The sequence below is a fragment of the Acromyrmex echinatior genome, chromosome 8, assembly GCF_024713525.1.
Source record: "Acromyrmex echinatior isolate Ae372 chromosome 8, ASM2471352v2, whole genome shotgun sequence".
Lineage (NCBI taxonomy): Eukaryota > Metazoa > Arthropoda > Insecta > Hymenoptera > Formicidae > Acromyrmex > Acromyrmex echinatior.
In genome coordinates, this window is record NC_141859.1 from 10227093 (window position 1) to 10239633 (window position 12541).

Below are 12541 nucleotides of genomic sequence, written 5' to 3' on the forward strand. Positions count from 1 at the left end.
ATGAATGTCATACAGTCGTCGAATTAAAGATAATCTCGAATTAAGAAAGAACGAGAATCTTAATTGAATCTTAATTGCGCGATCGTTGCTGTGGAACAGCCAGCTCTATGTTAATATCGATAAGATGGTCTTAATTAAGAGAATAAAAGTAATTATTATTGAATTGGAAGTTAAAAAAAATCGGTCATTCCGAAAGAGGATTTAATGCTCGTTTCTACAAAATATAGTCTAATTTCAGTTCAACTGTATAACTCTTCATCTTTTTCTAATTCTAAGAATTTAGAAAAAGATGAAGAGTAAATTAAACTTTAATTAAAATTAATTTACATTGTTAAAAATAGGTATTAGAGAACAACTAGACCTCCTCGCATAGACGCTGGAGATATTTTGGATTTCTTTTTTTTTATTCTCGTTTGAATTTTAAAATATTCATATCGCAATTTTCCTCGGGAAATATTCGACTGACGATATATCAGAGGACGCTATTTGAAAAGTGTACGAATGTAAAGATTAAATAAATTATTCTATTTTTTTTTCTGTACTTCACAAATGTCTCCGCGGTTTTTTTTTATTTTAAAGTCGTATGCACCGAGCATATTTTTGTTGCTAAAGAATTGTAATTTTTCTAGGCTAATTATATTTGTATAATAACAAAAGGAACATTCTCAAAAGAATGAGGAATGAACAAACGTTATGCAATTGGTATAAATAAATCTAATTGCCTGTAATTGCGTCATCGCGTACATACACGTTATTCAAAATCTAACTTAATACTGGAACGCGATTGGCCGATGAACGACGGATGGTAGCACTGAAAAACAGACTGCAAAAATCATGCCTTATCACTGATTGCCCGCCGTCGTATCAAATATAAATTATCGCGTCGAGCTATAGCATGTGATTATATCGATGTTATTTATTGCAATTGAAACCTCTTTAAATTAATTGTCGAGAGGTGTGACGAAGAAGCAGGGAAAAACTTCTTTCGGTAGTTTGCCATCCCGTGTATAATTTTTGCGTAATTGCAACACAGCGCGAAAGATATATCGAGCTTATCATTCGGTAATTATATAAATAGACGTCACACCGTACACACAGTGGAGACTGCAAACGATTTTTCTTTTTACAGCAATGCCGATCGACTACGCCGCATTTGCGTACGCTGTCGCGGTGGCTGGTGGCGGAGTGTTAGGTTACGTGAAATCGAGTGAGTAGTTTGATTAATTGTTATTGAGAAAATTTGTTTGCTTTCCTTTCAGGAGAACACACAAACGTCGTTCTATTTTTCTTGGTACTTCTCGCTAATAAATAACAAAGATAAAACGACACTTCTCAAGTAGAATGACAAGTCATGATAACGTCAAAATAATATTAAAATGAAACATAAATAATAGAAAAAAAATGACTTTTATGTCTGTTTCTAATGTAATTTAATTTTAATCTCATTTCAACTAACTCATTATTATTTTTTTAATTCTAAGAGTAAGTTGAACAGAAAGTAAAATTAATCTATATTGGTAGAAACTGATATTAGTGATCATTTTGAAAGTTGGAGTCATTTCTATTACAGTACAGAATATTTCAGCAAAATTGCAGCAATATGCAACATTCTAGTGATATAACATTCCAGTAATATAATATTGGAAATGTTGTAATCTTCTGTATAGGTTTGTGCTATATAGATTTAATTGTTATCATGATTTGTATTGTACTTGAGCTATATAGATTGTATAGTGTCAGCTCCGAAATGAAATAATCTATAAATTTGTTCTTTTTAGCTAAACTTCTTACACAGTTTCTTTTTTTCTCTTCATGTACAAGAAATTATTAAAAAGAACAAGTCTTATGATTCTTACTGATATCATTTGGAATGCTTTAAATGATAATTTTATCGAATTTTCTAGGTTCCATCCCCTCGTTGGCTGCGGGTCTTCTTTTTGGATCAGTTCTAGGATATGGTGCTTACCAGACTTCCCAGGATTCAACCAACGTTGCAGTTTTCTTAGGCACTAGCACGGCTCTTGGAGGTCTGATGGGATATCGATTTTACAACAGTGGAAAGATAATGCCAGCTGGAGTAATCGCTATACTAAGGTATTTAAATGCCGTAATTGTATTTGAAACTATGCAAGTTACAAATTTATATTAACGTTAAGATAATTTTCAGTGCTGTTATGATCGTAAGGACAGTCACGAAATATTTCTCACCACCCTTGAAGACTGAATGAATGTTGCGTGTTTAAGATATTGCATTTATTAATTTTAGGTTTATGGTACGAGGGGGAGGAACAATGTAATCAAAGAATTTATAGAAATTAGTAATATATTTAATAAATATATATTATTTTCATTGGCAGATTTAAAACTGTATTGTTTTTTATACAATTGTCAAACAATTTAATAACTTTTACGGCATGATGCACGAATGCTTCTAGACATCTGACTTGTTATTCCGTCTTCATATAAGATCTGTTTCTTGTTGCTGCACTCTGAACCGGTGCAATAAATTAAAGTGAAATAAACGTATATTTGTTTCATTTCAACTTACTACACTGTGTGTATTAGTTCAATAAATGCAGCAATAAAAAACAAATCTATGATTTCAAAGGTGTTCCGAAGTTCACTGTCAGTGTTGAAAATGTACAGTACACATGACGTAAACTGTAGATTTTCAGCACTGGCAATGAATTTTGGAGCATTGTAACACGTCGCATCGAGCGTTGTTGCACTCGGTGCAAGTAAAACGGACATATCGTAGATTTATTTGCATTATTTGTATTTTTAAATTCGGAATCTTCGGTTTCTCTCACTATCTCATTTTGAGTACAAAAATTTAAAAAAATTTCAAACAACTTGAATAATTAACATCCTCGTGTTGGATGATCAGTCGAGAAGCGACGCGTGGCGGTGTAGAAAGTGCAATTGCGTAAAATGATGCGACCTACCTCACCTATCGCTCGGGCCTAACGTATGATAACGTCAGATAATCTCTAATGAAAATCAGAAAATATTGCCGTTCTATGTGAACATTGTTGTCATCGTTATATTCGTTGGGTGTCGCGTGGACAAACGTGAGGGGCGTCGAGTGGTGTTAGAAATTCAATTAAAGTTACTACCAATTAACGTGATCTCACCGGCAACTTCCGGAAGCGCCGCTCATTTTCAGAACGCGACGCAGAGTTGCCCTTTTACGTGGAGATAGATTCAATTATCATTATTAAATAATTGAATAACACGTCCTTGCTGTTTACGTCGTGCCAATCGTTCGAGGATTCTCTGAATTAACTTTCTCTCGTATCACCGGTAAGACAAGCTTTTGTTACATTTTTCTAGCGTAAAAAACAAACTTGTGATTTACTATTTTGATATCACTATGCAATACATTAATTTAACTAAAAAGCTTATGCAAATTTATGCGTTACGCCGCGGTCAATGGTGTCTGCAGGGGAGTATATGGTATACGATACAAGTTTGAGGTTAAGTTTTGAGCATGACTGGCTCATTCCGTTTCTCGGATCGATTTTTAGGGATATAATTTTAATTGCTTTAAAAACTGTTTTAAAAAATTGCTATAAGAAATTGCTTCAATGTTTGTTTTTTATATGTATGTTATATTTTATGAATCTTTTAGTTTTTTTGTTCATTGGATTTATTTCGCCATGTGTTTCAAGTTACCAGGCTTAAATGAATTAATTAAACGAAGGTATCCTCTCATTTCATTTTTTTTCTTTTGCATTTCAGGAATATGAAATGGCAAGAATCGTAGCGTGTGTTATGTTAGTTTGCCTGAATGCATGTTGTATATTAAGTGCGGATGAAGACAGCGATGCAATACAGAAACCAACTTACAAAAGTCCGGAACCTTCCGGTTTCGCTCACCTAGCGGAGAACTTTGACAGTGAGGAGAGATTTAGAAATGTATGGATATTATCAGAGGCGAAGAAGGATGATATTGACGAAGATATCGCTAAATATGATGGTTAATATTAAATTTTTGTACATTCTTTTATTATATCCTAGTAGCAGAATTATTGGTAGAATATTGCTCAAATATTAGCCCAGTATGTCTCTAATAGTTAATTACCAATATTTACCTTTTTGTTATTTGTTAGGAATTTGGTCCATTGAGGAACCTAAGAAACATGGCGAGGATGGAGACTTAGGATTAGTGCTTAAAAGCAAAGCTAGACATGCTGCCGTTTCTACTGCATTAACTAAGCCATTTTATTTTGAAGACAAGCCTTTAGTTGTACAATATGAAGTTAATTTCCAAGAGGGACAAGAATGTGGTGGTGCTTATCTTAAGTTGCTTACATTAGATGATAAATATGGAGACTTGAAACAGTTCCAAGATAAAACACCATATACCATAATGTTTGGGCCTGATAAATGTGGCAACGATCACAAGGTATGCAAGATGTGCGCTTTATTAATTTTCTCTTAGTTTAAATACTACTTAATATACAAAATATATTATGATTCATTTGATGTTTATTTTTTTTCTTCAGCTTCATTTTATATTTCGACATAAGAATCCATTGAATGGTACAATCACAGAGAAACATTGTAAAAAATCAAAAGACAAAATGGAAGATTACTTTAAAGATAAAAACCCGCATTTGTATACTCTGATCGTACGGCCTGATAATATGTACGAAATCAAAGTAGATAATAAACTTTTAAACTCTGGCTCATTACTAGACGATTTCACTCCTCCCGTGAATCCGCCTCTAGAAATAGAAGATCCTGATGATAAACAGCCTGAGGATTGGGACGATCGAGAAAAGATTCCTGATCCATTGGCAGAAAAGCCCGATGACTGGGACGAAGATGCTCCAGCACAGATAGTTGATGAGGAAGATATTATGCCAGAAGGATGGCTTGAAGACGAACCGCCGATGATACCAAATCCGAATTCGGTTAAGCCCGATGATTGGGATGTCGAGATGGATGGTGAATGGGAGCCTCCGGAAATACCAAATCCAAAATGCGCGGATGTTCCTGGTTGCGGACCATATAAGCAGAAAATGATGAAGAATCCACGATATAAAGGAAAATGGTTGGCGCCACTTGTTAACAATCCTAATTACAAGGGAAAATGGAAGCCTAAACTTATAGATAATCCTGATTACTTTAATGACAAACATCCATTCAAGATGTTACCAATTGTATGTAATGAACAGAATATTTCTTAGTAAACTACATAAATTCTTGTATATTATATGCGAATGTGTTTTATAGAGTGCTGTTGGCTTTGAGCTGTGGTCAATGTCTACCGATATATATTTCGACAATATAATTATAACAGATGATGAAAAAGTTGCGAAGAAATGGGGAGTTGATACATTTGAGGTTCGACGTGTTAAAATTGCTGAGGAAAATGTAAGTACCCTTTCATCTGTGATTTAAAGATATTTTTTCTTATCTCTATATGTATATCTAAAGATACTTTTCTTATACATATATCTCTGATCTAAAAATATTTTTTCTTATACATCTCTTATCTCCTATAGTAAATTTTTGCTGTAAAATTATAACAAAAATACATAAAACATGTTATATGAAGATAATATTGTACAAATATATAAATATATAAATATATATATAAATATATAAGTATATAAGGCTACATTCCAAAACTTCCTCTCGAAGGAAAATTTTATTCGAAATATAGTACACATAACGTATACTATATAATATAAAATATAGCATATAAAATAAAATCTTCCTTGGAGAGAAAGTTTTGGAACGTAGTCTAAGTATACAAATATGGGTCTATTTGGAAATCAATCAACTTTCAAATTTGAAGCTGTACTTTTGAAAATAGACAATTAATTCTTTAGTATACAAATTATAATATGCAGGATTCTATGTGGGGTCGAATGATGAAGGAGATGAATTATAAGCCTGGATGGTGGGCATTGTATTTCTTGTATTGCGCGATACCAATTGTAGCTTACATCTGGTATCTGTGCAAACGAGCTTGTGAGGTATAATAGATATGAAAGATAAAGATTGAACGAAATATTGAAAGTATTTGCTTGGGAACAATATTGAAGTATATTATATGTACAAATGCGCTAATACATATATAATGTAAATACTCTTTGTACAATATTTATATTAGATATTTTACCAAGTTGGAATAGTAAAATTAATTTTAAAAGATAATCCTCACTGACTCCTTAATATTGAAAAAATCTACTTGTTATTATTCAAGGATTAATAAGAGCTTCATTTCAATGCTAGTATTTGTATACTTTACACATATGATAGATTTTGAAACATAATAGCATATGTATTACAAAATTATATTATGTATATTATTTAATTAAAGTATATTTAATTAGAACAAAAAGTAATAACAATAAGCCCAAAGATTAAATCTAGTGATGTGTAAATGTCAGTATAGGCCAACACAGGATATTGGTGTGTGATACGATCAAATCTTTATGATTCAAAAGTGGTAAGCGTTTCGATTCTTGCTTCGGGTCTTCTTCTATTGAATTAAAACAGATTTCTAATTCAATAGTTGATTAAGTGGTAATTCAGTGCTCTTCTGATGCTGCGATACATCGAATCTGCCAATTTGATATACATCTCTGAGTAATATTGGACACAGTCTTCGCAATGTGATCCTGCTAACTATTGTTCTTTTATCACTATTTTATGTTCTGAAGAAGACCCGAAGGGATTCTGAATGAATGGAAGACCTCAAGGATCGAAATGCTTATCACTTTTGATTAATAAAGATTTGATCGTATCACACACCAATCCTGTGTTGGCCCATACTGGCATTTACACATCACTTTATTTAATTAGATTAAAAGTTAATTTAAAATGTAATTGTAATATATAAATTAGCATATAATTAAAAATTAGTATATGCTTATAAATAATAGTATAGTATTTTATATAATTATTTAACAGTGGAGTACATGGAATCGGATCGCGAAATTTACTGCGGACCATCCATGGATGTGGGCAGTATATCTAGTACTAACTGCAATACCAGTAGTCCTGATAATGTATTTTTGCTGCTTTTCCGAGGTATAACATTTGGTTAAGCTAAAATAATTCAAATATTCTTAAAGAAAATTGTTTATTTGTTTATTTGTATAAATACAAAAATTTAGATACCCTGAAGTAAATATGTGATGACATTAGTTGCTTTATAAGCAGAATACAAGTCATTATCTAGCATGTAATGCTATTTATTATTGTTGATATTGTTATATAAATGTAAGACTTAAGTGAGATCAAAATGTAACTTATACTGTTTTCAATATTTTAGGACAAAACAGATTTTAAAGACGAAGAAGATGACAAGTCACTTTTAGGGTTAGGCATCGACGAGACCATGGAAAATGAAAATTCTGAGCTTGAGCAAAAACCTGTTATAGAAGAAATAGGAGATATAGAGATAGAGACTGGAATAGAAGAAGTAATAGAAAGTGATAAGGTTGGTAATAGATCTTTAAGTATTTTAAGAACTGTAATTCATTAAGTTTTTCGATATACACAATGCTTTTTTTTCTTATAAATGATAAATGATTCTCGATTATGTAAAGCACACATATGATTATTGCAGGATACTCCATCGATTAGTGGCGAAGGACCACGACGAAGAAAACCAAATAAAGAATAGGAAGAAGAATAATTATAAAAAAATTTAATAAGAGTATCGCGTTAAGATATTTATATAATACTATATCACATTCCACACATTACACTTGCCACTGTGGATAGTAGGTTACCAGTCACTAGTAAATTCAGTCACTGCAATGTGTGATGCGATATTTAATTACTCTTCTAAGAATATTGACATTTGATATCGTATATGAAATCTTATTAATATATTTGAGAAAACTGTTCTCGAATTATACATATGCTTTTGTGTACTGAGTGATGTATGATGTATCTGTATTCTTTGAAATTTACAAGTATTTTCTCTTAAAATGGACAATGCCTTAATGATAGTAAAGTATATATTTATGTTTTTAATTACAACATTTTTCAATGTTGTAGTATTAAAGGAGATAGCATAATTCATTCATATTTTAAATGTTATATATTTTAATGTTACACTAGGACAAATCAATAAGAGAGACAGTAAAAAAGTCGAAGAGAATGTAATATATGTGAATGCAAGAAATGTGTATAATTTATGTCCTGATGTAACTCATACTATATTTTTCAACTACTATGGCAGAATCCATTTCGATTATAAGGCAAACAAATTATACATTTATCCACAGAATGTGTAAAAGTCAACTTGTATTCCCGTAAGTTTTCTATATTTGCGTAATTTATGTATAATTTTTTTTCTAATTTAAAATATTGAAGTATAAATTGAGGTAGTTTTAAAATCATTAACATAAAACGTAATAGCATTTATCGACCGTACCATAGTAGTTGATAGTCAATGATTTGTTATTAATTATTTGGTGTAATATTCACGAACTTTAAAATGTTTATGAATTATTTAAGTTAGAAATAAGTCCGTATGTTATATATATTGTAATCAGGTACTACGTTGTTTGTATTGATCGATTATGCGAACGAAATAAAATTCAAAGAAATATAGAGAAAAGCTAAATATATAAAATTGGAATAATATAATTGATATATATGCTACGCTTCTTCATTTCGCTAAAAAAAAACGTGCATACAAATATAGAGAAGAATAAGTCGGCATTAAATAAAGCACGTTTAAGGACTAGTGGCAGATATACCGAAACTTTGATAGCACGATTTGCATGTGGGTACGGCACGTTGTGACAGATGTCCAGGTAATTTAGTGTGCACTGTCATACATCTTGTGCATAGTACATCACCACAGGACCAACAATGATGCTGAAATAAAATAATCATTATAAAATAAACATAAAAAGATTGTTTTAACTTACAAGGTACACTCGTCAATTATACCTTTTTGTTAAAAGCATCAAATGTAGTAGAGCATCCACATTCTTCTATATTTCGCGATGATTTCCATTCTAAGGCAACTGTCTTTAATTCATTTTCCAATTGATTCGCTTTTAGTTTACCTCTCGTTTTTTCATCGTGATTTGCGGTGTTTTCTATTATACTCTCTGACAAAGACTCCTTCGTGAATTTAGTGTCAAATTTATGCTTTCCCTTCTTTTGAGCGTTACTTGTATTTAAAAGTTGCCCTAAAGAATTTACTCGCTGTTGAAGAAAATTAAAATGCAGATATAAATGATGAACATTAATTTTTCGTTAAAATTTAATATCTATTTGTTAAAATATAATATCTATCTGTTTGACTAAACTGATATATACTTTTAATAGAAGCTTTACATGATCTTCTAAGGAACTTGTGTGATCGTAGATCGTTAAAATTAAATCTTCACACGTTTCTCTAGGATGTATTCCATTTTCAAATCTAAAGTATAAGCCTCTCCAAAGACTGAAAATAAAATAACACGGTTTACATTCAAGCTGGTTAACAATATTGAATATAAATCGTTGCACAAAAGTTACATATTTATTACACGATAGATTGAGGTGCCAATTTAGGTTGAAGAATATCAACAGAGTCCTCGTTATTATAACGATTGCATCTGTAGATTGGGTTTATATATTCATTCATATTATTCGCTAAGTAGCCCCACAACGAATATGTTCGTTCAGATAATCTAAAATAATATTCACCATAATTTTTTTTTCATTTATATTTATCATGAAGAAAAAGATCAATATATAGATGTAATACCTTAATATTTGCCTTTCTTTCTCCGAATTTCCGATGAATGTACCGTGTTGACAGCTATGTACATGATCATGTAACGTTAAAAGAAAATATTCATTGAATTGAAATTTATATGGATATTGCTGTAGCAGTTGGTATGTCGCATCTATAAATTGTGTAAATATTGGTGCAAGTTCTTTACCATCGCTACTGACATAGCCACAACGATCACTAAATTTATGACCAAACGATAGCCAATCCTTTTCTATTAAAGCCTATAAAAAGTTGTTTTTTAATCATATGAGTGAAATGGAGTATATAATCGAATAATAATTATAAATGCAGAAATTTGAACAAATTGGTATTAAACTTACTTGAAAACCTTGGATGGTTCTATAAAATGGATCTAATAGTAATGCAGCCAGAGAGCACACTTGCGCAGTGCGATCCCATCCATCGCTACAATGCACTACTACGCTCACGCCATTCGAAACTGCCCGTGCAATGAACCAAGCGGTTTCCAGAATAGAGCGAATATGCTTTAACCAACCGCTACTTTCTAGGCCACTTAAGAATGCGCTCATGGAGGTTGATCTTTGTACTAAAAGTTCAAATATAGATAGAAATTTAACAATCATAATGTGGAGAAATTGTTTTATACACAAACTCTGTAAAAATGTTATACTTACAGTCCAAAAGCTTATTTAAACTCGTTCTCATTACGTGAATGTTCTCTATCCCGAAGAAATGAAATTTGATATTGTCATAGAAATTTTCATTCTCATATCCTTTCCCTGCAGCTCTGTTAGCAAAGGCATTAATCTAATTGAACAGAATTAAGTTTTGTTTTTAATATCCTTAAAAATAACTACAAAATCATTTATTTTACATATTTATAACATTTGTCATCACTGAAATAAATAAACATCAATTTGTTTTTAAAATCGATTAAAATATTATCTTTAAAAAAAAAACTTAAAATATTTATAACGGTATTTTCTGTTTCCAATTCTAAAGAATGACATATTAAAGAAAATATAAGGTAAAAGAAACAAAATTAGATCTGATTTTCAATTGAAAAAGGAATTATATATTCCAATTATATACTTACCCGTGGTCTTGTATCGACAACATACATATATCGTGAATTAGGATTTGTACATAATATATTATGCATCATTTCTTCATCTTCAGGACATCGTGCACTAAATCCTGAAAGTGGTTGACTGCAGCGGCAAATGGCAGCCTAAAAGTTATTTTATTTGAAAAACTTTTATTTATCAAATGTTTAGTTTATCATTTTGATCAAACCTTATTTGAGTGCAAGTACGTTAAAACTGGTAGCCTCCCTCTGCTTCTAAATTTTGCACTGCCTAATAAAATATTTTTAGTAGATGCACTGGGAACATATAAGTACCTAGGGTAAGTATCGCAAAGCTGAAAAAAAATTGATAGTTTAACGGCGTTGAAAATGCAAAATGATAACACAATGAATATTATTTTACCTCATAATTAGTATTTAAATACGAAAGTGACCACTCTTCATTGGGAACACCTTGGCGCTGAAATTCACTTTGTACATTGAAAAAATTCCATCCTGCATGCTGAGGTAGTGTGTCTTTATTTTCTTGATAATTGAAGCAATATAAATCTTCTACACTAACTGTAGTAAAATTAAACCAATACAAAATTTTAATTTTTTATGTTAGGAATAATTATCTTAGAATTTATTCTGTGTTATATGTTATATAATGTACAAACATAGCGCTTTTTAAAAATATCTTAGAAGACGTTTATGTGCAAAATATGATACAAATGTAGTAGCTTGTTAACCTGGGCAGGATAATTTTAATAATGTGAGATAAATCTCGTGGCAATCGCGTTCCTTCGGGATGACAAATGTGACAATGAAGAAATGCTTGCATTTAATATACAATGGTGATCCTGTCGTCGTTAATGGCTGTTTTTCTATATTAGAAATATGTGTATATAAAACCTGTAATTTAATATTTTATTACTTTCAATACAAATCTAACAATAATTTCTATTAAACTAATATATGACTGATTTACCCATATCTTCTTTTTGCCGCTTCTTTCAACAAAGATGAGATGTGTCACTGTTAGGTAAAGTGTGCCGATGGAATGATTATTGCTATATTTGTCTAGCATTCTCACATTCTCTACCTGTAAAATATATATTTCTTTTTGAAGTCTAATGTTACAATATATATGCGAATAAAAATAAGACGTTTTTTTCAACATTGCGATTTATTTTTAGTATAAATTAATACAACAAAATGGAATCGATAAATAAATATGTCTAATATTTCTACCACTAGTCAATTCGTTACTAATTACAGTAACGATAAATATTGAATCAGTTGTTCATACCTTAGGAACCTTTATCTGCTCCATTTTCGAAGCCTTAAAAAAATTGCACACAATCAAACAACTTTTATTTAGGCAATTATAACGATTAACACATGCGTGTACGTATCACCCGAGTTTCATGATAGCGGTGGATTAAAAAATAATCATTTATTCTAAGCGTACGTGGACACTTGTTAGATATCTTAAGTTAATAGGTTACGTGTACTACTCCCATTCCCTTTGAAAGTGACACTGACAGATCAGTCAGAATTCACAGATGGTGACAGATTGCAATATGTGTGCAACAATGCCAACAGTCAATATATTCCGTGTAGGCGGAATACACAATTAAGATAAATATTTTTTTCAATGAGTTTCAGAACGCAGTGTGAAAAAAATATCACTAGAAAGAGAGAGAGAGAGAGACAGAGAGAGAGACTACTATTTTCTTCTA

General features: G+C 31.2%; 3 protein-coding genes across 5 annotated transcripts; 2 read left to right on the top strand and 1 right to left on the bottom strand.

Annotated features, from left to right (window-relative positions):
- The first annotated feature begins 469 nt into the window (after positions 1–469).
- Positions 470–3944, top strand: LOC105150651 (transmembrane protein 14C). 3 transcript variants are annotated; one of them, XM_087408820.1, is made up of 4 exons: positions 638–1062; positions 1130–1207; positions 1905–2094; positions 2168–2365. In XM_087408820.1, exons 2-4 carry the CDS (start codon positions 1132–1134, stop codon positions 2226–2228), a joined length of 327 nt encoding a protein of 108 aa, XP_087264946.1. In that variant the 5' UTR covers positions 638–1062; positions 1130–1131; the 3' UTR covers positions 2229–2365. The 3 variants fall into 3 exon arrangements, with proteins under 3 accessions (XP_087264947.1, XP_087264946.1, XP_011062182.1); XM_087408821.1 differs by lacking the exon at positions 2168–2365 and adding an exon at positions 3742–3944 and having other exon boundaries at positions 470–1207; XM_011063880.2 differs by having other exon boundaries at positions 641–1207.
- On the top strand, positions 3751–8608 carry LOC105150653 (calnexin). The gene is made up of 7 exons (XM_011063882.2): positions 3751–3979; positions 4113–4408; positions 4509–5168; positions 5242–5382; positions 6931–7050; positions 7295–7462; positions 7592–8608. Exons 1-7 carry the CDS (start codon positions 3751–3753, stop codon positions 7646–7648), a joined length of 1671 nt encoding a protein of 556 aa, XP_011062184.1. The 3' UTR covers positions 7649–8608.
- Positions 8053–12443, bottom strand: Mtmr6 (Myotubularin related protein 6). Its single transcript, XM_011063881.2, has 13 exons — positions 12109–12443; positions 11788–11901; positions 11549–11711; positions 11221–11378; positions 11027–11152; positions 10827–10961; positions 10405–10537; positions 10090–10316; positions 9740–9990; positions 9519–9662; positions 9307–9433; positions 8932–9192; positions 8053–8856 (listed from the first exon to the last, which is right to left on the bottom strand). Exons 1-13 carry the CDS (start codon positions 12130–12132, stop codon positions 8713–8715), a joined length of 2007 nt encoding a protein of 668 aa, XP_011062183.1. The 5' UTR covers positions 12133–12443; the 3' UTR covers positions 8053–8712.
- Between the last annotated feature and the right edge of the window lie 98 nt (positions 12444–12541).